This window comes from Tympanuchus pallidicinctus, unplaced genomic scaffold, assembly GCF_026119805.1.
Source record: "Tympanuchus pallidicinctus isolate F22 unplaced genomic scaffold, pur_lepc_1.0 scaffold1, whole genome shotgun sequence".
Classification (NCBI taxonomy): Eukaryota; Metazoa; Chordata; class Aves; order Galliformes; family Phasianidae; genus Tympanuchus; species Tympanuchus pallidicinctus.
Window position 1 is genome coordinate 27,742,228 of NW_026294618.1, and position 27,800 is coordinate 27,770,027.

At 37.1% G+C, this 27,800-nt stretch overlaps 1 protein-coding gene across 5 annotated transcripts in view; it reads left to right on the plus strand.

Moving 5' to 3' along the window:
• COL19A1 (collagen type XIX alpha 1 chain) overlaps positions 1 to 24,868 on the plus strand; it is a 183,385-nt gene extending 158,517 nt beyond the window's left edge. For 4 of the 5 annotated variants that reach the window (XM_052673086.1, XM_052672996.1, XM_052673238.1 and 1 more), the window contains 16 exons: positions 826 to 879; positions 2,998 to 3,042; positions 5,205 to 5,255; positions 5,344 to 5,388; positions 6,166 to 6,192; positions 7,405 to 7,458; positions 10,888 to 10,932; positions 12,266 to 12,310; positions 12,417 to 12,479; positions 14,256 to 14,291; positions 14,439 to 14,483; positions 15,930 to 16,100; positions 16,867 to 16,933; positions 18,035 to 18,190; positions 23,158 to 23,235; positions 23,477 to 24,868. In XM_052673086.1, coding sequence (XP_052529046.1) covers positions 826 to 879; positions 2,998 to 3,042; positions 5,205 to 5,255; positions 5,344 to 5,388; positions 6,166 to 6,192; positions 7,405 to 7,458; positions 10,888 to 10,932; positions 12,266 to 12,310; positions 12,417 to 12,479; positions 14,256 to 14,291; positions 14,439 to 14,483; positions 15,930 to 16,100; positions 16,867 to 16,933; positions 18,035 to 18,190; positions 23,158 to 23,235; positions 23,477 to 23,613 — 1,119 coding nt within the window. In that variant the 3' untranslated portion in view covers positions 23,614 to 24,868. Of the gene's footprint in view, positions 1 to 825; positions 880 to 2,997; positions 3,043 to 5,204; positions 5,256 to 5,343; positions 5,389 to 6,165; positions 6,193 to 7,404; positions 7,459 to 10,887; positions 10,933 to 12,265; positions 12,311 to 12,416; positions 12,480 to 14,255; positions 14,292 to 14,438; positions 14,484 to 15,929; positions 16,101 to 16,866; positions 16,934 to 18,034; positions 18,191 to 19,029; positions 21,727 to 23,157; positions 23,236 to 23,476 lie in introns of those variants that run through there. The other variant, XM_052673312.1, reaches the window with a different exon arrangement.
• The last annotated feature ends 2,932 nt before the right edge of the window (positions 24,869 to 27,800 follow it).

Sequence of the window (27,800 nt, forward strand, 5' to 3'; positions counted from 1 at the left end):
GGAGAGTGACAATGAAATCTTACCCGCAGTGGCTGTATTAAAATAAATTATGTTGTGAGTTGATGTCTCCAAAAATACTGCCATTGTCTGGATTCAAAGTTTATGTGACCCAAATGCTTTCAGTGTTTTGACCTTACTAGAGACTTCATGAATTTGAAAGACAAGATGGACAAACTAGCAGCTAATTAATTATTTATACCCTAGTTACTGTAATAGTGTTATTAATAAAAATCTAAAAAATATTTCTAACCGGGAATCCTCAAAGCATTAAATGCAGAAACCAAATAATTATAAAGTCTTGAGAATTCATTAACTTACTATTTGAAGTCACTGAAAAACTAATCCTGAAAAATACTGGTATTTTGGAGAAAACCTCTCTTGGGATTTTATTTTTTTTTAATTTTCTACTTGCACAATGAGACTGTTTTAGTTAGTGTGATCATTGCTTAATGCTGGGTTGTTGACAGTACTAATGCTTCCCTAATTGCAGCACATTTTGGAAGCTTAATGTGGAATACATAAATTAACATTTTAGCAAAAAAACATGATCCTTCACAGTATCAAGAGTTACCATTTAGGGACAGAGCATTTAGTCTGTACAAGGTGAAAATACAACCACAAACACAAGTTTTACCCTTCGCAGAGCTTATCAGTAGAACACAGCTTTTGCATCAGACAGAGAAGAGAAATATTGAAACCTGGAGGAAAAGTGTAACTAGTTTTAAATGACCTTCGGAAAGTACAAGTTTTAAAAACTAAGGTACAGTGCAAATTGCAGTTTTGTGATGTTTCTTAACTAATACAAACTGATACTGTATTGTGCAGGGAGCAATGGGAAGACCTGGGCATCCTGGTCCTGCTGGGTCAAAAGGCGAAAAGGTATTCCTTCTTTTTAGTTTTGATAAAGATCTGTGTAGGTTTTGTGATCCTTTTACCATGCTTTGGGTTTTGGTTTGTTGTTGTGTTTTTGATATTTTTTTAACACAATGCAGACATGACTTCTCATTTTCAAATGAATTTTTATTTCTTGTCTTGGATTACAAATACTTTCTCCAAACAAACATAAAGGCTTCTATTTTGAAGAATAAACCTTGGGTATATATGAGTTTCAGGGAATGTTTTCTAACTGTAATATGTTATATAAAATTAAGAAATTGAAAAAAACATTGTCAAGTAGTGTATTATGAATTACTACTTGCTCTGCTTCTCATTCTTTTTCCAGTGTATTAGTCAAACTTAAAGGCATACTTTAATGTTCTTCAAAAGCTGGAAGTTACTCAATACAGATATTCTGCAAAAGTATTAAAGCTTCCTTTATAATTAATTTACACTGTTACAGTACTGTTTTTTTATCAATTATATATATATTCTTTTATCAAGTGCTTCCATTATAACTAAAAGGTCAAATTAATTTCTTGGGCACCACAAGTCATTGAAATGCAGCAGCAGAAAAACTGAATATCGAAATATATTTTGAGATAATTTTTACATTTTTTACATGGATATATTTCTTAATTTTTTTTCTTAGCTATGGCTCGGGCTTTTCCAGTCATAGTGCATGGACTGTGATTATACTAATACTCTATAAAACTTTGAACTTGGTATGAATAAGAAAAGGAAATTGTACTTTGGAAAGCTATGAAATATCCTCAGCATAAAAATGAGTTGAGAACTGTCTCCTTCCTGGCCATGATAGAAATAATTTACCGAGGGTATTTCCTTTTTAAATAATACACTGCAAAAAAAAAAACAAACCAAGGTTTTGTTCTTTTCGTGTTTACAGTTTTAAAGTACTGAATAAAGTCTCTAGAAATGCAGTGTTTGACCAGCTTCTTGAAGCATGTACATCTCTATCATTGGCTGAGACCTAATCATAGCTGTTTTTTCATTATGCATCATAAAACTTAGAGGAAGGCAGCCTCTTACTATTGCATTTGAGAATGAGAAAGTCAGTTCTCCATAACTAGTGTGTCACTGAGTGAAAAGGCCAGAAGTCAGATCATTTAAGAGCGATGAACTGAACCACAGCCAGGTTATGTACATTCTTCTTCCTTTATCTGAGGACCACATTTGAAAAGTTCTAAAATAGAGTATTTTCTCTCTTAATGAAATACTATAAATCCTTCAATTTGTTGCTTGACGTTTCAATCATAAGATGATTTGGAAATTATTAGAATATGATTGTAATTAAAAATGTATATTCTTATGGTGAGTTAATCATTACTGTTGTATGCTCAGCTTGACTTTTTCCACCTTAATAATTTTAAATTTGCAGCCTAAGTGTCTCAATGAAGAATGTTATTAAAATCCAATGAAGTGAGTGAAAAACTTGGATAGACCTATTCCAAATTATACGGAATTATTAACTGAATCTTAGTGATGAAATTTTGAAAAGATCTTGCTTGGAAATTTTGACATTAAAATGTCTGTATTGCTCAAAGCACCCGCTATTCTGCTGGGGCAAAACCTAAGAAACTTTTTTTCCTGATGTAAGCAGTTCAGTGCATCTCAGCAAAACAGACTACAGCTACAGATAAGTGTTTTGAAGTAAAAGTCAAGAAGATATTCATTATAGCCCCTAATAAAGACCTTTCCTTTACCCAACATGTTTCTGAATAAACTTGTCTTTATTTATCTGTGGATGATCAAATTGAGGATTGTCTTTAGCAAAACAATATTCAAAACATAAAATGAATTACAGCTTCTATCTATTGATTGCTTAGAAATTTATATGAATTTATATGAAGTATTTCACTACCCTATTGCCACAACTGTTTTGCCATGAGGAAGTTACTACGCGTGAAGCATCACTAACTAACAGAACAAGAGCCTAAATTTGCCTAAAGCTTAAGCAGGATAATTCATTCTTGATATTACCTAGTCCTACTGACTGTATCTCTTGTTTATTGTCATAATGGCCATCACAATTTGGGAATGGAATAGATCTGAACAACAGTTATATTAAATTAAAGTTATATACATCTCTCACTATGCTAGGGTAGTGAAGGCTCTCCAGGGAAGCCTGGACCACCTGGACCTCCGGTAAGAGATTTTGGCTAACATTTTCGTTATATGTTGGGAATGATACAAGTAAAATGAAATGCACAGGAAGGACGTGGAGCTCTTGGAGTGGGTCCAGAGGAGGGCCACTAGGATGATCAGAGGGCTGGAGCACCTTTCCTTAGGGTAAGGGTTGAGGGAACTGGGATTGTTTAGCTTGGAGAAGGCAACAGGGAGACCTCATTGTGGCCTTCCAGTACTTGAAGAGAGCATGTAAACAGGAGGGGGAATGGCTGTTTACAAGGGTGGATAGTGATAGGACAAGGAGAATGGTTTTCAGCTGAGACAGGGGAGATTTAGTTTAGATATTAGGAGGAAGTTTTTTACACAGAGGGTGGTGACGCACTGGAACAGGTTGCCCAAGGAGGTTGTGGATGCCCCATCCCTGGAGGCATTCAAGGCCAGGCTGGATGTGGCTCTGGGCAGCCTGGTCTGGTGGTTGGTGACCCAGCACACAGCAGGGGGGTTGAAAGTCAATGATCATTGTGGTCCTTTTCAACCCAGGCCATTCTATGATTATGATTCTATGATATCAAGAAGTAGACTGTCTCTCTAAGACATATTAGTAGTGCAGGAAGACAGCAAAGTCTTATTGCAGAATAGTTCAGTATTCCCTTTTTTTCTTGTGATTCATCATTAAATCCAAGTCACCAGTGCCATCTTAGAAATCTGGTCAAATGAATTATTCTAAAATCCTTGAACACTGAGGTTAATTTATTCACTTTGGATACTTGAGATCAGGTAACCCAGGGAAGTCCATGGAAGGCTTTAAACTGTAGATTAACTGGAACAGTACCTAACACAAAATTAATTCTGAAGAATTAATAACTGAACGACCTCACAATCCCTTATTTTAAATACAGCCTTAGAAATGTCATTCTTTACCATAATTCACAGAATGCTTTGTTTCTATAATCTAGCTATATTCTAATGATTCTTACATACTCCAGTCTCAAATGCAGCCTACTTCTAGCCTGCAGTAGAAAAACATTCACTTCTGCCCCAAATTTAACCCTAGAGCTGACTCTAGCTAAGAGGACTGTACATTTTTCAGTCCTTGCTTCTCTAAATTCAATCTGTATCTCATGAAAATTCTCTAGAGGAAGTGATGGTTTAGAACTCAGGACATACTCAAAAAATTGGTATAAGGATAGCAAGGTTAAAAGTTGTAGCTAGTATGCAATGCAAGAATAACCAGCTAGATCTCTGACTTTCTGTTGTAGCACAAGTTTTCTGTATATGCCAGGTTTTGTATATAAAAGAAGTTTGAGAGCAAAACTAAAGTAAAGCATACTGTATTAATTTGCATCATTAATTATGTATGAAAACTTTCTCATCCTGAAGTTCCTGAAAGTCTTGAAATATGTAAAGTTTTCAGAGCATCGGCTAAGTTAATTTATGCTGGAAACATATTTTAGGACTTTATTTTGAGTTTAAATGTCTGCCCTTTCCTTTTTGTTTTCATGTTTTCATTTTTGTACACAAGATTTGTAAACATTCGCAGAGGAAGAGTGGCTGGCACGCATATTTACTAAGTCCACTTTAAATATTAACTGGCTTGAATTTGAGAAAACGTCTGGATATCTTTTGAGAGCAAGAATTCCACTCAATAATAAGTTGAACACACCCGCATAGTTTGAGCTTTTTGTGTACCAAAAATCATTGGGCCAAATGTGAGTTGGTAGTTCAACCACTGAATCACTCTTCTTAGTTCTTTACAGTCTTCTCCATTTAACTAGAGTATTAAGCTAGATTTACCATTCAAGCCTTTATGTTCTCAAAGCAGTTGAGGCAAACAATTAGATGCTTTCTACTTTTTAGTTTAACACAGATTTTTCAAATGAAAACAGTGCTGTCATTGCTTCTATCTGTTGACCACTTATTATGTAAGAATGTTGAAATGGAATGTACACTGAGAATTTACAGTATCTGGTTTTATAACAAAACAAAAATAAAGTACCAAGCTTACATAGTTGTGTATGCTACTAAGTTCTTACTTATTCATTTCTTATGAAATGTCTGGAAATGTGGAAAAATTGATCTAGAAACCACAGTTTTGCTGATGCATGGGACTTAAAACAGGGCAATGGTTCTGCCTCTGTGGTTTATAGTTGTGGTGCTTACTTGCTTTTTATGTTTTAAAGGGTGTGCCTTACAATGAAAGAAATGGAATGAGCAGCTTATATAAACTCCAGGTATTTCTGGTATTTCTTTCTTATATACATAGCTTTTCAATCAACACCTAATTTTGGTCCAACTCAACTTTTAAATTTGCTATTACAGGGAGGTGCAAGTGTTGCAAGTTATCCAGGTCCACCAGGACCTCCAGTAAGTATTTAAGAGTAGCTTAATTTCTGATATGTAATTAAAATAGTAACAGAGGGGTAACAGACATTTAACTGCATGTAGTTTTGATGAGTACCACGGAACTGGATTTTATATGTAAGAGGTAGAAATTATAACTCATCTAGGAAATATGTAATAAATGTAATAAATAGTGACATATATAAATGTAATTTTATGTGTTGATCAAACATTTTAGGCTGGGAGAGTAGCTTATTTTGATTTAAATATTTCACTCTAAAGCTATGCTGAATATTAAGTAAAGTCTGCCAAAACAGTGCATAACTTGTTATTGGGCTTGACTGAAAGTATCTTAATGTCCTAAACTGCACAATATACTCCTTATAGTTAGTGATGATCTTGCTATGGATTAAATTATGTGCTAGAAATTAGAAACTCATGAATTCTCAATTCTGTCACTGATTCCTTGCCTATAGCTACAGTGTAGGATGATATGTGAATATGGCAGCAGTACAGAATTGTGTCTTTCCAGGCAGTATGCTGCCTTGTGCAGATATCTCGGCTTGTTTTGGTTCTTTGAAGCCCAAGGTGTGCTGTACTTATTTAAGTCCTCTTTCTTACTAGTCATAAGCAAGTTCTGCTGTTTTAAAGCAGAATTAATATGCTGAGAGGACTGGACTAAATACTGATTGTAAATGCACTGCATTGCCAATTTATATTTATAATGTATTAATATAGAAGAAAATACTATGTCACTGTGTAGTTCTCTAAATGTATGTCTGCTTCTTGTTTGCTTTGCAGGGTCCAAAAGGAGATCCTGGCACCGTGGTACGTACTTTTTGGTCATAATAGAGATTGCCTAAGTACGATTCCCCTTGATTTATTGATGAAGATCAGGAAACCCTGTGAAGTATTGGACAGATCCTTTTTTAAGAAAAATCATGTCCTTTTCACCAAAGTGAGAAAACAGCTATGTCTGCTATTAATGAAAGAAGCGACATCTTCAAGTAAAACATCTACAGTTCCTTAGGGCTTTTAGAAGTTCATTCAGCCACTAAGATGCTGACTCTTTACCTCTCCAGCTGTTGTCCTGCCTTGAGGTTGTCACTCCTGAGTAAAATACATAAAGAGAGTTAACTGCTGACCTTTAAGAGTATCTGGCTTCACTCACAAAAATAGCTGCAGTGTTAACCACAGCTAGCTCAGACTAACTCAGACAAGCCCAAAGAGATGGGGCAGTTAACGTTTTGAAGATTTAGCTAAGACTTAATCTACCATGAAGTCACATAATCTCACTCAGCCAGCCAACAGAGAGCTTACAGTTGCTCTTAATGCCTACAAGCTGAATATGTCTTTCTATACCAGCAGCCTCTTCCTACTCAAGAAGTAGTTTCTCCCGTACAGGCTTTGGAAAGTGAAATCTGTCAAAGAATTTATAACATCTGCAGAAGGAATTTGCTGTGGTTTTTGATTTAACTGAGATAGGTGGAATACTGAAATTATTAACAGTAGTTCAAATTTCTGTGATAAATTATCTGTTGATTGTCTTAAAAAAAGGGGAAAAAAAGAGTAATAGAACTTTCCCAGTTGAACTGATTTCTCCACTGCAGAAGTTTTTTGGTTTTCATTCAAAGCCTGAAGACTTGCACAGAGACTTTGCCTGCGTGCCCTTTGTTGTAGAGAAAGGTTTGTGCAAGGAATAGAGCTCTGTTCTGATGCAGTAAATTGAACAGAATTGCTTGGATGTTAGTTCTGTGGTGGATACAATATGCTCACAACATGTGCCTCTGCTGCTGGAAAGTGGTGATTTAGAGCTTGAAAGTGGTGACCTAGAGCTGACATAGGCTTGAAAAAACACAGGAAGGGAGTCTTCCATTACATTCTTAGACAAAATTAAAACAGTATAGCAAAATCTGTCCACTGTTAGCTATTTTGGTAATCTCAAGTTAAATATTCTCCTTTTGCTTACTCTTCCACATTTCTCTTGAGAAGTTCAGAGTTTCTAATCTATGCAATCCATTTTAATTTAAAAAAAATCAGGGTGACCCAGGACCAATGGGATTACCAGGTCTAGAAGGACTCCCAGGAGAAAAGGTAAGAGTATTAAAGAAGAAGTTTAGGCTTTTTAATGGGTCTGTCTGCAGCTAACTGATTTCTGAAACCTTATTTGAATTTTTCTGAAAATTCATGTTTGTGTGCGAAAAAGATTTGTATTTTTATCCATATTCCTTTTTTTTTTTTTTTTTTTTTTTTCCTTAAATGTACATCTAAATCATTTACTTACCCAATATAAAATTCTATTTTCCACAAATGGAAATGTGTGTAGAAAGCCTTGTAGTATGTCTCTAATTCTTGTTCTTTCCTGAGCACCATGTTATGCTTAGAGTCTGTCTGCTTGTTTTAACACTTCAGGCATAGCTACAGGTATGAATCAAAATTTGTACCTGAATTAGTCTAGACCAAGTATGTGAAAAACTTCCATTAAAAAAACAAAACAAAACAAACAAACAAACAAAAACTATTTCAGCTGAGTATAAAGATAGAGGAAATGCTAGAAATAGAAGACACTGATTCCCTATTCCCCACAGTGTTTGATATGAGGGCCCTATGAACGCAAAGGCAAAACTGATTTCTCAAGACTATTGCTCATTATCTAAAAAGGCCCCTGGTTTCTATTTTACTTTTCTTATTGCACTGCCTGTATGAAGCCATCATAGCCCATCCTGAACTGTGTCACAATCTCAAGAGCCTTCCTTTTGTTCAAGCGTGCATTCTGGTCCTAGGAAATTACTTTGTCCTTGAGCTGGTGATGTTTCAGCCTTTCATGTATCAGTTATGGAGGCTGATACAAACTTAGAGTAAAGGTTATTATGAAATGCTAAAAAATTTAAGCTTTTTGTAAAGCATAAAAAGTCCACCAGAGAAATAAAAAAGCCCTGAAAATATGTTTTCTGTCAGTGGAGACACTTTGTTTTGATTTTACCCGTATCTTTTAAATGTAAGAAGAAATAGTAATCTTTTTGCAATTCAAACACTCAGTTTTTAGGGATTGTATGCTATTCACTTAATACAAAAAAAATAGTTTACTGTGACACTTTTCATCAAAAAGCCATATAATCAGAAGTGTATCCATACTATTACTGTGTATTACTACTACTTCTGCAGAGATTATAGGATAACAAACCAAGGTAGGTGACTACACTAGGTTTTTAAATTAGATAATTCTTGCTCTGGAAGACTACAATTTACAAGCAATTAAGGACAGCCTAATTTTAGCATAAACAGACACAGGGAGGTATTACAAACCTAACAGAGACAAAATGGGGACACAAATTAAATAAGGGGAAAATGTAACAGAACAGACTGTATAAACAAGCTGAGTGAGTGCTTGGCCCATTCCCAAAGCCAAAATACCCTTTCTCTAAGTAAATTTAATCTGAATTCCACACTTGTGGTGCAAACAGAATCCGAGTCTGCCTGCCATTCCCAACTGTACAGTGCATGCTGGCTTTTAATTTAGAGCTACAAGATACATCAGTGCAGCAGAACGCCTTATTGCATAGACAGTGCCAGCTGTAGTTTTGTGATAATGTCATGAGCTGGCTGAAAACATTTGTGTCCTCAGGATAAAATTAGCCTTCCCTCAGCTATGCAGACGCTGTGATTTTGCAGTTGTGCTGTGCATCACATTGCTAAATGCATTCAGGGCAAGGGGAAAAAATTTCAAGGGAAGTGTTGAGGATTTCTATCTTTACTCTCACACACTGCCAGCACCTAATGAACCCCACTGTGTATATAAATTCTGGTTACGGAATCACCATGCAGCATGGAGGCACTGCTGAAGCCAATGAGCCCTGCTAAGTACCACAAGTACTTGACTACTCTAAAGGTGCTCATAAATTTTTCACTGAGAGGGAAACTTGTATTGTGTGACTTCTCTTTGTCTCCTGAGCAAGAGAGGTTGAACTGTGAGCAAGCTTCTCCCTCTGGACCCAAGATCTCGTCTGTTTTGGTTTAGTTTCATTTGGTGATACTGCTCTGATCTGCTTTATTATGTGGTCAGTGTTTTAGAGTGAATGTGCCTTGCAAGGCCATGCACTTTTCATTAACTAACCCCTTTGGTCTGGCAAGCAAATCGGAGAGCACTCCTAATTTGTAGAGGTTACTCCCAGTTGCCAGTGCAGGGAAACTGGCTTCCAGCTTCTGGCTCCTCAGCCAGATTCAATTTATTTGGTTCAGAGTTAGGTGTTATGTGGGCAGTGTCAAGTTTTTAGTACTGCAGTTGTTCTGTCACAAATGTGATAGGCAGCAAGGTTTTAACTATGTTCTGTTGTCATGGGGTCTGAAGACCCTAAACGTAAAAACAAAACAGAATTTGTATTCATCTGTCTTGAACAGTCCTGCACTGCATTTCTTAGTCTAGTGCTGCATAATTGGTTCAGAAAACTGAGAAGTTACTGTTACCTAGAATTGATATTTTCCCCTATACTGTAGCTCTGAAGTGAGGCTCTCAAAACTGTTTATAGGCATTAACTTGTCTTCTCTCTATGCTATTTATAATGTAGTTGTTTCCAATTGCAAGCATTATTGTTTTATCACCTGAACAAAATGATGAGAATGACACAAAATATCTCCTTGAGTTTTTCTACGCAAAACAATGTGACTGTAGCTATGCTGGCAGAGCTTTTGCAAAACAGCTCTGGGTAATGTAAACTCAGCTCAAAAAATATTCTCCTGTTTGTATGGCTTCAGCTGTGTCAGGGCTTTCCTGACATGATTATAGAAACCTGGGGTCTGATCTTCTTACATTTTTAAACAACGTTATCCTAGCAGAGTGCATTTTTACAGATTGATGCATGTCAGCAATGGGATAGGGCCAATCTTGCTGTAGAATTTCACCTCTGGTCAGCTCCATCCATCTGCCTTGAGTTATAGTCTTCACAGGAGATAAAGATGAATTTGCACTCACACCTCGTCAACTCCAGCACAAAATCCATTCTCTTAGCTTAAATTATTGATAAAGGTATCTCTGTGATAAAGGAAACTTTGTTCTTAAAAGACCACAGCACAAGCAAATCAAGGATACTGAGTTGCATGAAATGGCTGAGAGCAGAGCAGGAAGGCAAAAGGTTCTTTAAAAGGTGAATCTTAAATAGGGGGGTCTTGATAGGATAGTGAATTGCAATGTGTTAATTTTGGTTATGTGTTATGTGTTAATTTTGGTTAAATGATTATTACTTAAAAAGCCTCAGATAAATCATCCCATTTCCAGGATGGCCTCAAACAAAATGTAAAGGATAAGATGTAAGTTCTGACAAAAGAACCTAAACAAGGATTTCTGTTACTTGCTCAAGTCTGTCAAATGAGTCAGTGTCAGAGCTAAATGCTAGCGTTTAGCAGAGCCCAGCTCTTGTCCTCGATTTCAGCTCACTGCATAATTCTTCCTAAGGTTTTAATCAGGATCTATGAATGAACTCCTATTTTCAGTGTTACCATTTAAATAATGATTTATCTTTTCTTCAGGGTGACCGTGGACCAGCTGGCACACCAGGAGTAGCAGGGATACCAGTACGTATATTCATTAAAGAAATCTCATTTTGTTACAAGAACCTGAAAAAAAGTCAAGCAAGGTGCTTAGCTGTAATCTTACTTACTGTTTCTGGGGGCTCTTAACAAGTGACATATGGGCAGATATGAGAATTACATATTTTTCCTAAAAGAATTAGAATTTTAAGACTTCTGAGGGCTCAGAAATGGGGTAAATACATGATAAAGCTTGAATTTGAAGTTGCATATTCTCATTTAAGAAAGATTCTTCTCATTGCCTCAGCTTTATAGAGATAAATTATAAAGTCATTTTCTGTGTTCTTGGGCATACATAAATTTCCAGGCATCTTTCTATCACAAAGAAAAAATATGAACATTAGTTAATGCAATGCACAGCAATCTGCATTTCAAATCAATCAAACATTTGCTTTAAGGGACATACTTTGATAGTTATTTACATGTTGTATTCAAGAAGTTTCTGAAAGTCAGTCTGAAGCTTTGTTGTAGGTGAAAGTAAATGTAACTAATGATAAATTGAAATTATAATTGTTCATTCGTGTTCCTAAAGGAAATAAAGACAAATTTTCTTTAGATTGCATTCACAGTTTAATAAATGTATACATATTTGTATTTCAGGAGGCAGTATGAAGCTATTTATATTCAAATACATTCATTATTAAATTTGGACAGCTACCAATCCATTCAAGAGCTGTGTTTAAATTATAAATGTGTTTCATGAAATAAAGAGAAGTCTGTATCTATGCAATCCCACTTCCATTAGCACCTAATTTAGTGTATTTACTGTGATTTCTAAGAGAGAACATTAGCTTAAGTAGCTTAATGTAGTTAAGTTCTCCTAAAACAAGGTAAAAACTCACATTTAAAGGAAGAAAATAATTTTTTCTTTGAGTTTTATAGCCTGTGTAAAGTTTCAAAGTTTTTTGCTCTGTAATGTATTATATATACACTGTGAATCAATAATGCATTAGCTAGTTGGGTTCATCATAATTGTTCATTCCCTGTGTATTTCCCACTGGGTATGTTTCAGGTCTTACTGTTGTTGCTTTCTATTCTAGTTGGATGTGAAATAGTTATTGACTTCCTTTCATCACTGATGAAGTTGCATTCTTTTGCTTACATTTAACTCCAGTAAGATCCATTGAAAAGAAATTATTTGCTTTACCATTTTATGCTAAGTTCTGTTATTAAAGATTTATTTTTTCTCTTTTAAAGCATTGATTGAGCTGTAACATGAGCATTTCACTCAAATGTATATCCTGTCTTAGTTTTGACCTAAGATAAATTGATGTTTTTCTTCACAGCAACTTGAATTTCTAATATTCTTTTGTTGCAGGGAAAACCAGGATCTCCAGGATCCCCAGGATTGCCAGGAGAACCTGTAAGTACAGATTTGAGTTCTAGATTACTATGCTAATGCAAAAATATATTGAATATTGAATGCAAGATTTTACATGCAGATTCATTTGTGTTTTCTTTTTACTTAGGGTGAAAGAGGACCCATAGGAGATACAGGCTTCCCTGGGCCAGAAGGACCACAGGGAAAACCAGTGAGCAATTTTATCTACATTCATTAGGAAAACATGCATGTTATTTTATGACAAGTTTCAAAAGAAAGAGTACATCCTGTTTTGCATTGGGCTTGATCACTTCTGAAGAACATTCTAGAGTTACAGTGCTCAATATAACCATCTAGTCAAGAATTCTTTTCATATAGAGTGTGATGTGTTTATGTTTTAATAGCCAATGTAACTGAGATCCTTTGGAGGTAAATGAGATCATTTTGAACGTCACTTGGATCCCGTTGACCTGAATGATCCCTTAGCAGTTTTTCAGAATGAGAATATTAACCCAAGAGCTCAGCACACTCTGTTGAGGATAGAGCAACAAAATGCATTCATAGTTTCAATTATGCAGAGAACTGTTGGCTTCATGACTCTGAATACACATTACTGTTCTCCTACTGGTAATGCAACATCATGTCTGAAGCACGTACTATTCTCTGAGGATATGTTTGATTTAACCTCTTTATTTAAAATGCACTGTAGTCAGCAGTGTATTGTAGCACTGTCTGAGCTAGTTTAAAACAGTCTAGTTCATATTGCAGAAGCAGTTCAGCTAGGATAGCTCAGAACTACCTCCCCCTCAGCACGATGTTGCAGTGACAAGCATGAGAAGTGCACCATTTCGGATTATTACCACATCTCCACTCTATTCTTCTCTCTTGAAAAAGACCATTTCTGTAATTTCTGCAGCAAACTGGCCCAATTTAAGGAACAGCTTGAAAATCTGTATCACTAATAAAATTTTAAAGTGCCTGCTTTCATGAGCTCTGTCAGGATGCTACAACAGTGAGCTGCTCTGCAAGAAGAAGAAGCAATTGAGCTGAGGGCAGGAACAAGATGGGGTCATGGACACACCAGCAAGGGATGCAGGTCCACAGTGACCTTAATCATTCAAAACCAAGCTTTGCAGTATGAAAAAGAAGGAAATATTGCTGATTCCTTTGCCTATCCAAGTCTTCTTTTTCACTCATGCAACATAGCTCTAAGTTTTCTGTGTATGCAGGGTCTGGCCTTGTAGATCCCATCAACATAAATAGTGACAGAGCATTTGTCTTGCACTTACCTGGTGTTGAGCAATTGTTAAATTACTCTGTGATGTTATTTGGCCCATGCCACCCAGCACATTCTGAGACAATGTCATGTTCCAGGCTGGGGAAAAATGTGAGTCTGAGACTGCTTTCAGTGTGCATTTTGAGTAAGACTGCCCTCTTTTGGGCAGGAAAAAATGTTTTGACCAGCAGGTGGAAGCTGTGGCGTGTCACAAGTCCTAATGGCCAATGAACAGATCTGGACACTTATTGCTGAGGTCTAATCTCTATAACAGCAGAGGCTAATAGGGCATTTAGGACTAATGCCTATCATAACATGAATCTCTTCTGTCATTGTACAATGAACTAGGACTTGTAGACTATCTGTACAGCTCCATATTCCACATATTTGCAGAATTTTACTGTAGCTGGTCATTTGAAGTTGCATGTTCATTATAACTGATACTTATCTTGTCACTGAAGATATTTTTTGTGCTGCTCTCTCAGTTCAAATGTAATCTGCTTGCAGTTCAGCATGGCCTCAAGCTTTTTTGTAGCACATTCCTGAAGACTGTTTGTGAGTGTTTCAACACTGTAACCATGCAAACTTCTGATTGCAGCTTTAGAATGTGTACTGATACCATCTCTAACCAGTGAGCTTTACACCTTGTTTTCAAAATACATATAAATAATTATTAAAATATTACTTTTTTTTTTTTTTTTTTTTTAATAGGGAATCAATGGAAAAGATGGACTGCCAGGTCCTCCGGTAGGAAACCATGCTTTTGCATTTCAGTATATTTAATTGTTCACAAATAATGCAACTGTTAATCCTAGTAGTTGTTTTCAGTTCAGCTGAACACACAACAAAGCCTTTAAGCAATATATTTAATCTCTTTCAAAAACAATTTTTCAGGGTGCTGTGGGGAGACCAGGAGACAGAGGGCCCAAAGGAGAACGTGTAAGTCCCTTGTTTTAATAACTTCTTTCCTTTTATCTGAGTATCCAAACACTTCATTAGCACATATTTTATAGTCACAACCAACCTATTAATTCTCTGTGAACTATAGGTGACAATAAGCATCCCATGAACCACTGTGAGAAACTGAATTGCTTTCTGCATTTAGAGAAAAACACCTTTACAGACCTTCTAATGCAGATGACCTGGGCAATGTAAATTGTTGATGAAAGTTAGAAAGTAGATAATCCCCTTGTGTGTGATGTAGTCAAACTTTGAAAGCTTTCCCCATTTCATCCTTGATATCTTTGCATGTCACAAATGGAAATGTAATAAAGCAATTCAAGTGACAGTGGTCTTTGTTATATCTTTAGTCATAGCTGTTAAAGAGCTCTGATTCACTGGAAATAGTACAGATTTGGAGGACAGATGGGTGATAAAAATGGTAGATAACCTCCTGCTTTCATCCTTAGCTTTCTCTCCATCTTTTTTCTTTTCAGTCTTAGCATGTCATGTAAATACAACTTGTGACTGTAACTACACTTTTATCATTTTATCAGTTAGTCACGTTTCAGATTTGAATAAAGTTTACCAGTACTTGCTGTAGATTAAAAATTAAATTCATTCCATTTATTTGCTTCTCATAAATGTGGATTCTAGATTTATCTTGTAATAATGTAGGCAGATCCTAGTGTTGTTTGCTCCTTATGGTGGAACTTGACATTAGCTTAAGTGATGCATCAAGGACAAATGGTGACCCATAAGAGATGTCAGCTGTTTGTTAACAATCTGAACGCATGACTTGCTGCACTGTGCTCCACAGATATAGCTCAGTGAACTAACAGCTAATATATCAAGCCCTTCTAAAAGATTTAACTCATTGCAAATAAAACAAATTTAAATTACATCTCAGCCATGATAGAGGCTAGCCAGAGCATCAACATTTAGTGTATTTTGTTTGCAGAGAAGTTACTCATTTGAAGTGCATGTGTATATCTGTTGTTTCTATGATTAACAGGTTTGAATACAGGCAAAAACAAAATATTATGCATCTAGGGAAATTTGAAGGAAAAAAAAAAAAGCAACTGATACCCTATGCCTGGGAGAATTTAAGCACCCAAATTCTGCCTGTACCATTTTTGACATCTCTAGATGAATGAGGTCTATAAATGTTCCCCATCAAAATTCTCTTCTGGAAAACTGGGTTGCAGGGTCTAGCTACATTTTGTCATTGGCTTCAACATTAAAAGTACAAGAAAACAAAACATTACTTGCTGTGTTTTCAGAGACAAGGATTAGCCTGTAAATCAGCTTCACTGCAGAATTTAGTTGTCTAATAAAAACCAACTTCTGAATAAGAAAAATGTTACTCTTTAGGATTCTTGGCAGTTCTTCCCAGCTGGTTCCATTGTGTGCAGTGCTTTTTTTTACGCTTTTTTTTTTACTCAGGGAGATCAGGGTATTCCAGGAGACAAAGGTCCACAAGGTGAAAGAGGGAGGCCTGGCCCATCGGGAGAAAAAGGGGCCATGGGGCCTATTGGGCCACCAGGAGACAGAGGCCATCCAGGATCACCAGGTCATCAAGGTCCTCCAGGTTCACCAGGCCCCCCAGGTTTCCTGGTAAGAAAATAAAAAGTTTGTGTTAGTTGTTTGCAAAGTCGGAAGAGATGAAGGTAGCATGTGTTGAGCAGTGGGAATTCAATCAAGCAATGCTGCATTGTCACAAAAACTAAGATATCACTGAGATGACTAATATTTGCAAATGCTAAAGAAAAATAGGCAGGAAATGTGATTCTCAGTGACAGAGAAACAGGTATTTGAAAAGACAATGAAGTGCTTCCTGTCAGCTGTGTATACTTTGGTTTGTCTCCATGTAAGCATATGTATGCACAGATGCGGTGAATTCATTTCAGTTAGTAAGAGGCCCTGAATCAGATGGAATAAAGATGTAAAAATCTTTTCTAACTAAATTACTGGTCCTGTGATACAGTTTTATTTCATTGGCTTTGCGTGAAAGCAGTCCCATGGGGGTGAGAAGTTGGCAAATGTTATACAAAAGGCTACTGAAGTAGAGAAACATCACTGGGTTTTCTTACGGTCCTACACAAATTACTTTCATAACATTTACATGCTGGTCATCCAGATAGGTGAGTGCCTTTATAATATTGTAATTTATTTGCAGTAAAGTCAACTTTGTGCCTAAGAGTGTAAAATAAATTTTAGCATGTTTAATTTTAGCTTAATATTTAATTTAATAATTAATAAAAATCAGCTTGGGGCTGATTTCAGCTTTTTATTTTTCTTTTTAATTATTATTTTTGTAGAATTATATAGTGTTCTCTGCATTTATCTTCCAATATATATTGCCTTTTTGTTTCCTCATCAGACTGATACTGTCTCACTTGAAGAACTAAAAAAATATATCAAACAAGAGGTTCTTAAGGTTTTTGAAGGTAAGACAAAGAAGTCTTACGTAGCTAGATGCTACTGTTAAATTCTCTTCTAAATGTTTTTACTTTCCAATAACTTTTATATGCATTTCTTCACATCATCTAACGTACATGGTACATAGTACTTGTTGAATTGCTATAGGTATGCTTAGGTGCTGTTTGTCTATTTAGTACAGTTATGTTCAAACAGTTACAAGTTGAAATATGTTACACAGTGCTTCCTTATGTAAAAGACTAGCATTAAGATAGTTTGCTATCAAAGATAAGCATGTATCACACCAGCTACACATTGGTACGTATTCCATTTTGTACACTTCACCAGTTGTTGCTAGAAGTCTTCTGGTTCTGGCTTTGTTTCATTTTGTCTGACGTCTATCATCTTACTTTGTTTTTCTTTGTTTGATACCCACACTCTTTTTTTCACTGAAATTCTTATCTTAAATCTTAAAATTCCACCAGAGTAAATGCCAGATCAGGTGTGGAATGCTTAGTTAAGTTTCCAGGTTAACTGTGAAGGTCTACATCTAAGGAGCACTAAAATGCTAGCAAGTATGCTTTGTTCCATGAGTATGAACAGTGCATGCTGTTCATACTGAAATGTCTGCAGTAGTAATGTTTGCTGAGTTGTTTCCTTTTTTGTTGTTGTTGTTTTGTTCATTTGTTTTTACAACTATTTCTAGGGTTTAAGCACATCCCAAGAACTGTTCACATTATTTGAGTTTTACTTCGGGGTTTAATATGAGTTATAAAAATACTCTGTCATAGGGATGTTCATTATTCTGTCTTCATGTGTTTTAAGTACTTCAACAAACAGAAGTTAGAAGTCCTCTAAGATACTGAACTACATCAATAGAGTACAGTACAAATTTTGTGCAAATTCATTGAGATTATTGCAAAGGGTGAGGACTTAAATATGAAGTCAGTTGGAACTGAAGATCCTGGTACTTACTGGAGCATTTAATACCCCAAACTATTGACATTTAGGAGGATTAAACATCTTACTTCCAGAAATTTACTTGGCTGGAGCTTTGGGAATTATTTATTTTAATGTATTTTGTGAACAGATTTCTTACCATTTTTTTCTTGTGTCCTTTGTTATTGAAGAAAGGATGGCTCAGTTTATGTCCCAGTTGAAGTTGCCTGCTGCATTGCTTGCCTCCCAAGCTCATGGGAAACCAGGACCCCCGGGAAAAGATGGCTTACCAGGGCCCCCAGGAAAGGATGGTTTACCAGGACCACCTGGGGAACGTGGGATTCAAGGTAGGAATTCCAAATAATCACCTCACAAATTAAATCTTGAAATCTTTATACACTTGCTAATGATTATTAAATAAGCCAAGATTACCTACCTAGCTTTCTAATGATTAACTTTTAAAACGGTACTTATTTTTTTCCAGACTAGATCTAAGTATTAACCCATAGTAAATGTGTGGATTTTACTGATTTAAAACTCCTAATCAGTGCATTTTATTCTAATAAGTTTATAAAGTTAATCACTGACAGATGTCTAAAACTGGCAGATATCTGGAGTAGTGTAGAAGTTATTTTCTCTCCAAAATAATTGAACACATCAGAAACAATAAGCCAGCACTCTGTTGTAACTGTTTACATTGTGTCCCATATTGAGAGACCGTTTAATTTAAGAAACAAAATTTGATTTCCGAGTGCTTTCAGCTCTGATCCTGAGACAGCACAAGGGAGGAAAAATTGAAGGCAATTACTGTTCTTTAACAAGCACTGAAAACTGAAATATTGCAACATACATCCTTCTTACTATGAAGTAATCTATTGTCACAAATCAATTTCAGACTGATCAGGTTTTCATTCTGCCCCAAATGGTAATTTGTAGAATGCAATGCAGTCAGACAAGACAGTATAGGACTCTCATTCCACTGAACTGTCCTTCACTGCAAACTTAGCATCAAGGAATCCAAGACCATCATAGCTGTGTTCTACTGTGGACTCAGCCTATCCGAGATTAAAAGAAAGAGAAAAAAAGAATGAAAGAAAAAAATAATTTACAGATTAATGATATTTTGTGGGCAATATGTAAATTGCAGTTTATCTGTAGGTAGTTCTTTATTATTATCTTTTGTTAGTTTGGTCTGCTCTGGAGTCAGAGCAAGTCAGACTGGAATGAAGAACATGAAAGCAAAACTGAAGATGTGTGGATCCTAAAGCTGTCAGAAGAATAAGGACTTACTAACATTGATAAGCGCAAACCCCTGACAGAAGCTCAGAATGGGAAGAACAAGAATAAAGGATCAAGGAAAACAGTAAAAGGGTTAGAACCTTGCAACACTGACTTCATTATTAACTGAATATTCAGATCACTGCAAGCAGTCGACTTTAATGACAGTGGCAGATTTATCAGTGATAATGTATGTGGTGAATAGTCTCAGATGCTTCTGGGAAGTAGAACATTGTACTAGGCTTCATTTCCAGCTAGTGAGCATCAAGAGTAAAGATGATAGCTATGCTTGAAAAAAAAAAAAAGAAAAAAAAAAGAAAATAAAGCTGCTTTTTTGTGCCTTGTGCTTAAGTAAAGGTAGTGCACAGAATTCCCATTTCTTTTATCAATATACTCAATAGTCTTTTTACGTTACTAAGAGTTAAACTAAGTGAGAAGCATTTACCTCTCTTTGTCTATAATTATAAAAGAAAATTACTTTTTTCCATTTGATATATCAAAAGATATGAAACTGTACTGCAAAGAAGAAAAGAAAACCAAAAATTTGTCTTGCCTCCTTATTACACTGAGAGAGCTTACCGTGAGAGAAGCACACTTACGAATACAGTTCATGCATCTCCCAGTAGTGCCTGTGCCTGTCATTGTTGGCACCAACAGCTAAAGAATTTCACTCTGAATCTCTGAGCAGACTGAAAAGCATCCTTGCATATTTCAGTTCATTTTCAGCCACAAAGGATGAAGCAGACAAGATTGTTTTACAGGAACTTGTTCAATTGACTGCAGTTATTTAACTGGATATTTAAACTCTAATTATACGTTAATTACAGTCCGTTAGAGAAAACTTCCTTGTGAGATTTTTGCAGCCCAGAGATACATACTGTCTTTTATGTTAATATGGTGCTTTTTCTCAAACAAAAAGAAACATTCAACCTCATTAAGCTTCACTATTTCTATCAAAATAGCACCAAGGAATTGAACATCCCCGCTCAGGAAAGAAAAATACTGTCTGATAAATAGTGAAAATTCCTTGTCTTTATTGTTCACCCTTGTCATAAAATGTATGTATTTTAGTATAGTTATTAACTTATATGTTGGAAGCATCTAGAAACTGTGGTTGACATCATGAACCCCTTGTAGTGGATGTTGTCCAGGCACTATCACTCTTCTGAAATAGCTGCACTGGCTTAACCTGTTACCTCCTGTAAACTGCTTTTTGTTTTGTAGGGTGAAGTTAACTTGGTTTACTTTGACTAGACGTTCAGTTGCTACCTCTCAGCTGCAAGGTTGCTTTGCAGTTTTTTGCTTTTAAGATTGCAGTGACATGCAGAGTATTTGTGCAGTGTAATACTGTGGATACTTCAGAATCATCGTTCTTTGTCACATTAGTGTGTTTGCTTATGATTGTATCAAAAAACTTCTGATTTCTCTAGATACTGGCATGCTGGTTTCAGCTATCTGTAGAACAAGGTCTCAGTAATGTAGTTAGAACACTTTTGGAGCTGTTTAAATGTGGTGGCTTTTTACTTCTATAATGCACAGACACAAGCTTGCATCATTTCCAAGTAAAGCTGAGGGTGTTACAACAGTGACGTTCTGACTGTCAAATCTGTAGTTCTGATATCACTGAACCAAAAGCTCTATTTTAGCTGTGGCCACTCAATCTATGAACAGCAGGAGAATGCTTCTGTCTTAAAATACATCCTTGCTACATACTACTACCAAGTGTTTACCATATTACCCATCCTGAGTACATGTTTACATGCAACTTTTGTGTTGCAGAAATTATAACAAAACTTCTAGAACCTACGTGAAAGGCTTTGCTAAGATCTTTTGAATTGAGCAGTTCCTCTTACTGGAATTGTAATTCTACCAGTAAAAATAGGCATGTGCCTTTATGTTAAAAACAAAAAATCAAAATCTAATTCTAGTGTTTGGTAATATTTTTCTTTAACTATGTATGAGTTTGTCACTTTAAGCTCAGAGAGAAGGTGATATTACTTCTAGAAGAGTAATCATGGACCTAATTCTGAGCAAATATACCTCATTTAAAATCCAGTATTTTACTGCTAAGGTTACATATTGCATTGTTAGACTGTTTACGTACAGGCCTGTTTACTGATATGCTTATGTTTTGTTAAATAATGCCTTATTTTTAGAAAACATACCTGGAAATTTTGTATTAACTCTCAGTGTCAACAGAACATCTGCCAGTATGTACCACCTACAACTTTGCATATGTATTCAGATACAGCCAGTAATTGTTTACACTACCCTTGTTCATACATTTGCATAGTCAGGCTGCTGTTTGTGCTACTTTTTTTCTTCCTTATTGTCTTGAATTCCATTGATGTTTGCAGAAACTTTTGGTCTATCTCAATCCCTTTTCAAGTGCATTGTGTCAGATATCTACAGTAATGGTTATCATGGACTTTGTAAATGTGATGCATCGTAAATGTGATTTCTCTCTTTTTCCCAAAACAATGATCAGTGACAGCACTACTTTGTAAAATTACAATTAATTGGGTTTGTAGTGAGAAATGTACTTTAATTATCTATTGTAAACTAAGAAATACAGAGATCTATAATAAATAGGAAATGTAATAGATCCTGTGGTTGTGTGATTGAGCTTCTCAAGCAGTAGCCACTACTATGTGTTACACAAGATTTTCGGAACCAACCAACTTGCTATAGTTATAAACACTCCTACAGTCGTTGAAAAGAAAATCAGAGGTCACAGCTGAGTACAAACACATTCATATTGGCTTTTCTGAGTTCTTGTAGCCTATGTGCCTATATGCTTTTGCACTTCTGTTTAACACAACTCAGTAACCAGAATGCATGATTTGTTTGTTTCTCTGTAAGTTTTTAAACACTTTATTTCCATTTGTTGTGTTGTGCATGTCACCCTGCATGCCTTTCATAATGTTTTTTGCCTCTGTGGAGTGCTGAGAGATAATTGATAAAGGATACTTGATACACTGTCTTGAAATCCAGAATGCCACCTGCTACCAAAATCTGTAGTAAGCCTGCATTTAACGGAAGGTTTGAGTACTGTGTACCTTTCCTCTTGCATTGTGTCTGTTGTAACAAGCTTGAATTTGTACCCACAGCAATTGAAATAGTTTCCTTCTAGATTGCCTTGTAAAGTAGCACTGTTGCATTACTGCAGTACACTGACACACAACCTCTGCTTTCTATCTGCTGGTCATTCATGAGACACTAGGTGGACTGACTGCACTATGCTGACTGGTCAGCTGTGCCTCTTCTCTTTTAATTCAGAGTAAGCTACATCTCTTCACAGGAGGAGGTTTCTTGTGTGACATATGTGACACAGGAAATAGACTGGTCCTGGAACCAGAGCTAATTTAATTCCAAGTGTGATCAGAAGTTGGCAAAATCATCTTTAATATTTGTCACCTTACGTGCCAAATTCTGGGGTGTTTGGGAGGGTGTTATCCTTGTTAACCATGTATAGGTACTTGGGTCAAAGAAGGCTTTCTGTACTAGAACCCATACTCTGCACAAGCTCCAAGAACAACTTCTAAGAGCAGGTGCATTACAATAGATATGGAGATCTTCTCGCACATATAGAGGAATATCCAAGCACACAGCTTCCAGCTGGAACGCAGATGTCCTTCTGGTTGGTGCTTTGTATCACATCATCAAACAGATAACACTGGAGCAGAATATACATTCTTATCTTTTTTTACAGGAACTTCAGGAAGGTAACTTAAAATCTTTGGGAAAGGCTAGTAGAAAGGGCTAGTAAATATAGCAAGAGTCCTCTGGCAGAGAATGTAACAGTTACAGCTAGAAATTGGCATGTTTTCCAGAAAGAATATAGGAATGGAGTAAGTGTCTCAGAAAATATTGCTAGTGTCAGGGGAAAAAGGTGAAGTGAGTAGGTGTTGTCCTACACAAACACTAAACATAAACAATTATGTTTATCTTGATAATTTCTTGTCAACAAGGTCCTCAGAGAATTACTGTTTATAATAAGACAACACTTTTATTTTTATATCTCTCTTCTGTGCAGGTTATAGAGGACAGAAAGGGGAAAGAGGTGAGCCTGGAATTGGACTGCCCGGTAATCCTGGACCTCCTGGCCATGCAGGTACAAGTCTGCAGATATACTTTATGCTATTGTTATTTATGAACTAACATGCCTTTCTCCGGGTTCTCACACCAGTTTTACATCAGGGAATTTCCTTCTGATTTTGCTATAGCATGGGGTTGGATACACCCGCTTTCTTGCACATGAGCTGGTATGAAGCTAACATTCAGGGATATATTGCAGGAAGGCCAGTGCACATGCTCTGGAGGGGACTGTGCTAATTCTGACTTTATTTTACCAGCTGCTGGCCTGCCAGGCCCTCCAGGAACTCCAGGGTCACCCGGACCACAAGGGCCACCTGGACCCAATGGAAGATGCAATCCAGCAGATTGCTATTACCACGTGTCACAGACCCGGCCACGCACCAGTGGGAAATAAAACTCTCTTCCATAGACACTTGGGTTCACAATCACTTTTCACTCTTCTTGATAAGTTAATTTAATCTTTGAAATACTTGGTGCATTTTTTGTCCCCGTGACACTGCATGATCTATAGATAATTTATAAGGCACGGAATTGAGCCTTTGTCTCTTCTATCTGCAGTGTCATAATTAAGATAACATTTATTTTCCAGAGTGCATTCCATGTGTTATGTTTCTCATATTTATTTTGCTTAGAGGAGAAAATAGGCCCAAATAATTTTTATGAGCTTCTTTCTTCCATCAAAAACAAAATGTTTTATTGTAAGTTAGACAGAATGTGTGCCTCACTGTATAGGCTGGTTTCATGTTCCTTACTGGTAGAGAAAATGCTGTTACAAAGTTTTAAGGAATACCCTTTGGTGGTGACTGTAGAATCTTAGCTGGAGTGCTGGGAACTCTATTTAACTCAATGTTACTGACCTGAGGAGGCTCCAGGACCCACTCTGAACCAGGTTTGGGTCATGAATGCCACCTTCTGTTTCTGTAGCTTTCTAGAGGTTACAGAAGGAAGCAAAGATATTTTTATGGTCAGATATTTTTATGGTCTCTCCACTCCCATCCAATTCAGATTAATACTGACAGGGGGTACACAAGATGCGACCCCAAGAAAGCTGAATGCTATTCCACCTGAGAACTTGAGCTTTGGTTTAGTCAGGTTGCATAAGTCCAGGTGTAAAACTGCTAAGAACTCATGGTGTTGTCCTTAACTAACATCTGGCACATTTTCTGATGGTGATATGAACTTAGCAAGTATGTTGTCATTGCCTGCAATTAAGCTATTCTGCCATTATGTCTGCTTATAAAAAAAGATGTCTGGCTTTAGCAAGAGCACAGGTGTTAGCAGTGAGACAGTAAAAGGAAGAACCTTCAGAAGTCCCTGATCTTACCAATGGCAGAATTTTCCTTTTTCTCCTGCTGTAAGCGCATGCTGAAATAATCTTGAGAAGAACTTGAAAACAGTAGAATAGAAAATTTGCAGGTCCTGGTAATTAGCTGCAAAAGTAACATGAGTTCAGGAGAGATTCAAAAAAATTAGGAATCTGTCCTTGGAAAGGTGTCACGCGTAGAGCTTGATTGCATTCAGCTTGCAAACATTGAAAGGATAAATCCTACAGGACCAGACACTGTTGAGAAGGAACACAAGAGAAGAAAATGTGAGTCCTACAGAGCTCAGGGGACTGAACAAAAGAAAAGTTGGAGAAAACCAAAAGGAGGGAGAAGAGATGGATTAAATTTCACTCTTGATGTCTGGAGTTGTCTGTTTCCTAATTTAGTCCTAAGGAACTGGTTACAGTGTAATAGAAATGGAAAGTGCTATTAAGAGACTCTGGGCAGCTATAGTCCGAGCTCATGGCACATAAGCAGCACTGCAGCCTCTTGTGCTGTTGCTAAGGAGATGGCAGTGCTGTCCCACTGTAGGCCATTGAGTGGTTCTGATAACCTCCATACTGCAGAAGTGCTGAGTGAGCCAACTTCTGCTATCAGCCATTAGGGAGGCATTCCCAGACTGGAAGTGCTGGATTCTGGAGAAGCTCTTCTGAGAAATTAACATCTGGTTTCTTTTTGCTTAAAAAAGGGTAAGAAATTAATAGATACTTAAAAAAATTGTATTGGCATTTGTTGTGAATAGAGTTCCTAGCACTTGTATCTAGTCCAACAGGAGAAAGATGTGTTACGTTAGGTAGCCAGAGAACATGGCAAGCCTTCAGGCACACTTTCTGAGGAGAACTAAGCCTAATAGCAGCCTCTGGGTATTACTTAGTTTATTAATCAGTCAGATATTTTGAGGGAAGAAGATGCGAAACACAAGGGAGATGTTTAAATGAATGGGATTGGAACACTGGCACATGCTCACCTGGGACGGGAGAGGTTGGCTAGAAGGAGGGTGCCAGAAAACCTGTGGCATGTCATGAAACCACTCTCTGAAGGGAAGCCGTGAACAACTGCAGCACGCCAGCAACCTGGGGCACGTCTGAGGGGCTCAACACGTGTATTGGTGAGCATGGAGGCAGATGTCTCAAAGCCTTATGAACATCCTTCAGCTCTCAGCCTCCTCTTTTGCTCATTCCTCGGTGGGGGCTGGCCCAGGCCTGCTCTGCAGTTGGTGGGTGCCCATCCCTTGTGGAGGCACACAAGAAACAGCTCATCCCTCCGCTGTGCAGCTCAGCATCCACTGCTCCTCTTTCACACCTCCTGTGCCTGGAGAGCGTGATTTGGTTTCCTTCAGTGTTACAGCTGCTCCAGGGCTGGTCTCCTCAGGCCACTGCGGTCAAGCAGCTTGAGAGGCTTCTTGTGTGCACCAACAGCTTCTGGGTCCTGAAAAGGGCCCTGCACACTGCTTTCTGTCCACTCAAAAGAACTGCTGGTCAGGTGTCCTGCATGAATGCTTCTTTTTAATTCTCTAATAATTCCAATTTATGTCAAATCCAAATATTTTTTTACTTTATGCATTAATTAAACCTTCATTTTCTGTGACAATATCAAAAAGGGTGCTGTCTTTTAGGGAACATCACAGGACTGAAAGGTCTCTGCGCAGCCCTCTTCCTGGAATGCTGTACATAGGCTGCCACGTGCTGTTGAGTTATGTGTATATTTTGGGGCTTTTGGCTAGCTGAAACCGAGCACTTGTTACTTGTCTGATGCTACTTCTGTTTGTTAATTTACTTGAACTGATCAGAAAGTAGATCACTTTTTGTATTTGAAGAAGTTTATTTTTTCATCTTTGTTTCCTACAGATGCCTTGTTTTTTTCTTGGGGTTCAAAGCTACAGGTCTTTTAAAATGTATTTAAACTTTGAATTTGCTTAGATACTTATTCTTGATGGTTTTTTTGTTTTTTTGTTTTTTTATTTTTCTAAAAGCCTAAATCAATTTTCTCATGTGAGAAAACGGGTATTTTGTGATATGAGCTATCTCAGTACCTTTTTTTAAGATACCATGTTCCTCACCTGGAGTGAATAGAGTTCTTCCTGGCATGACTTCCCATCACACTGTGTGCTCCAACACGGCATGTTTAGAATTGAAAGCAGGCTGTGTTTGGAAATATGTGTCTGGGTGGTTTGTGGGTTTGGTCCCTGAAATTTGTTTGCAGTTTCAGACTGATGCTGTCTTAGGTTTTGAGCCAAGGAGCCAGGGAGGGCAACTAGGTGTCCATCTGTTTTGTGATTCACTTTTTTATGGCTTGAAGGGATCTTAAAGACAGTCCAGTTCCAACCCTCCTTCTATGGGCACCTCCCTCTATACCTGCCAGCTTGGCCTTGAATGCCCCTTGGGATGTGGCATCCATGGCATCAATTTTGTATCTGTTCTGAGCAGTCTGTGCTGCAGTAAACTTTTCAAGAGACTAAACAAGGATGATTACTTTTTCAGTAGCACAAGGTATTTAAATAGTTCAAATCTTTCTTAAAAACGAAGCCACGGACAAAACTGCCCAGATTGCCTGAAAAAAGCAATAACAAATGTAGGCAGGGTGAAACGTTCTGAGGCTGCAGCTCAGTGCTGTTGTCCACCAGGGGAGTTTAGGACACCATCCCAGCACAGATGAGGAGGCAAAGGCTGAGTCCAGCAGCACAAGAAATGACGCGGTGCTGGGTAGGTGCACAGCACAAGAGTTTGTGTTCCTGGTTTTCTTCTTGAGCCTGGTATTTTTTCCTAAAATCCATTTATTTTTACATGGTGATTTACGCAGAAGTACTGCCTTTCTTGAGTAATTATTTTCAGATAGTGTTGCTTAGGTTATATATGTTTTGTTTATGTAAATGTAACAGAAGAACAAGCCGTAGCAGAACCTGCTGCCCCCAGGCCTCCTTTCTACCAGTATCTGTAGGGGAGCAGCAGGTCTGCAAGGTTAATAAAAATCAAAGCAGTGCAGTCACACAGTTGTACAATCACACGGTTGTGCAGCGGGGTAGCAGTGCAGCCTGCTTGTAAGAACCAATACTTTTGTCTTAAACTGGATTTGGTTTCAATGCTAAAAGAGCACTGTGATAAGGAAACAGGATTGAGCACATTGTCAGTCCTCCCTTTGTTCTATGATTGTGTATTATGACAGATGTTAGATATGCACAGCTTTGTTAAATATGCGTATTTTTAAAATTAATGGATAATCACACGAAATATTTTGGCACTTATTTTTCACAATGGTG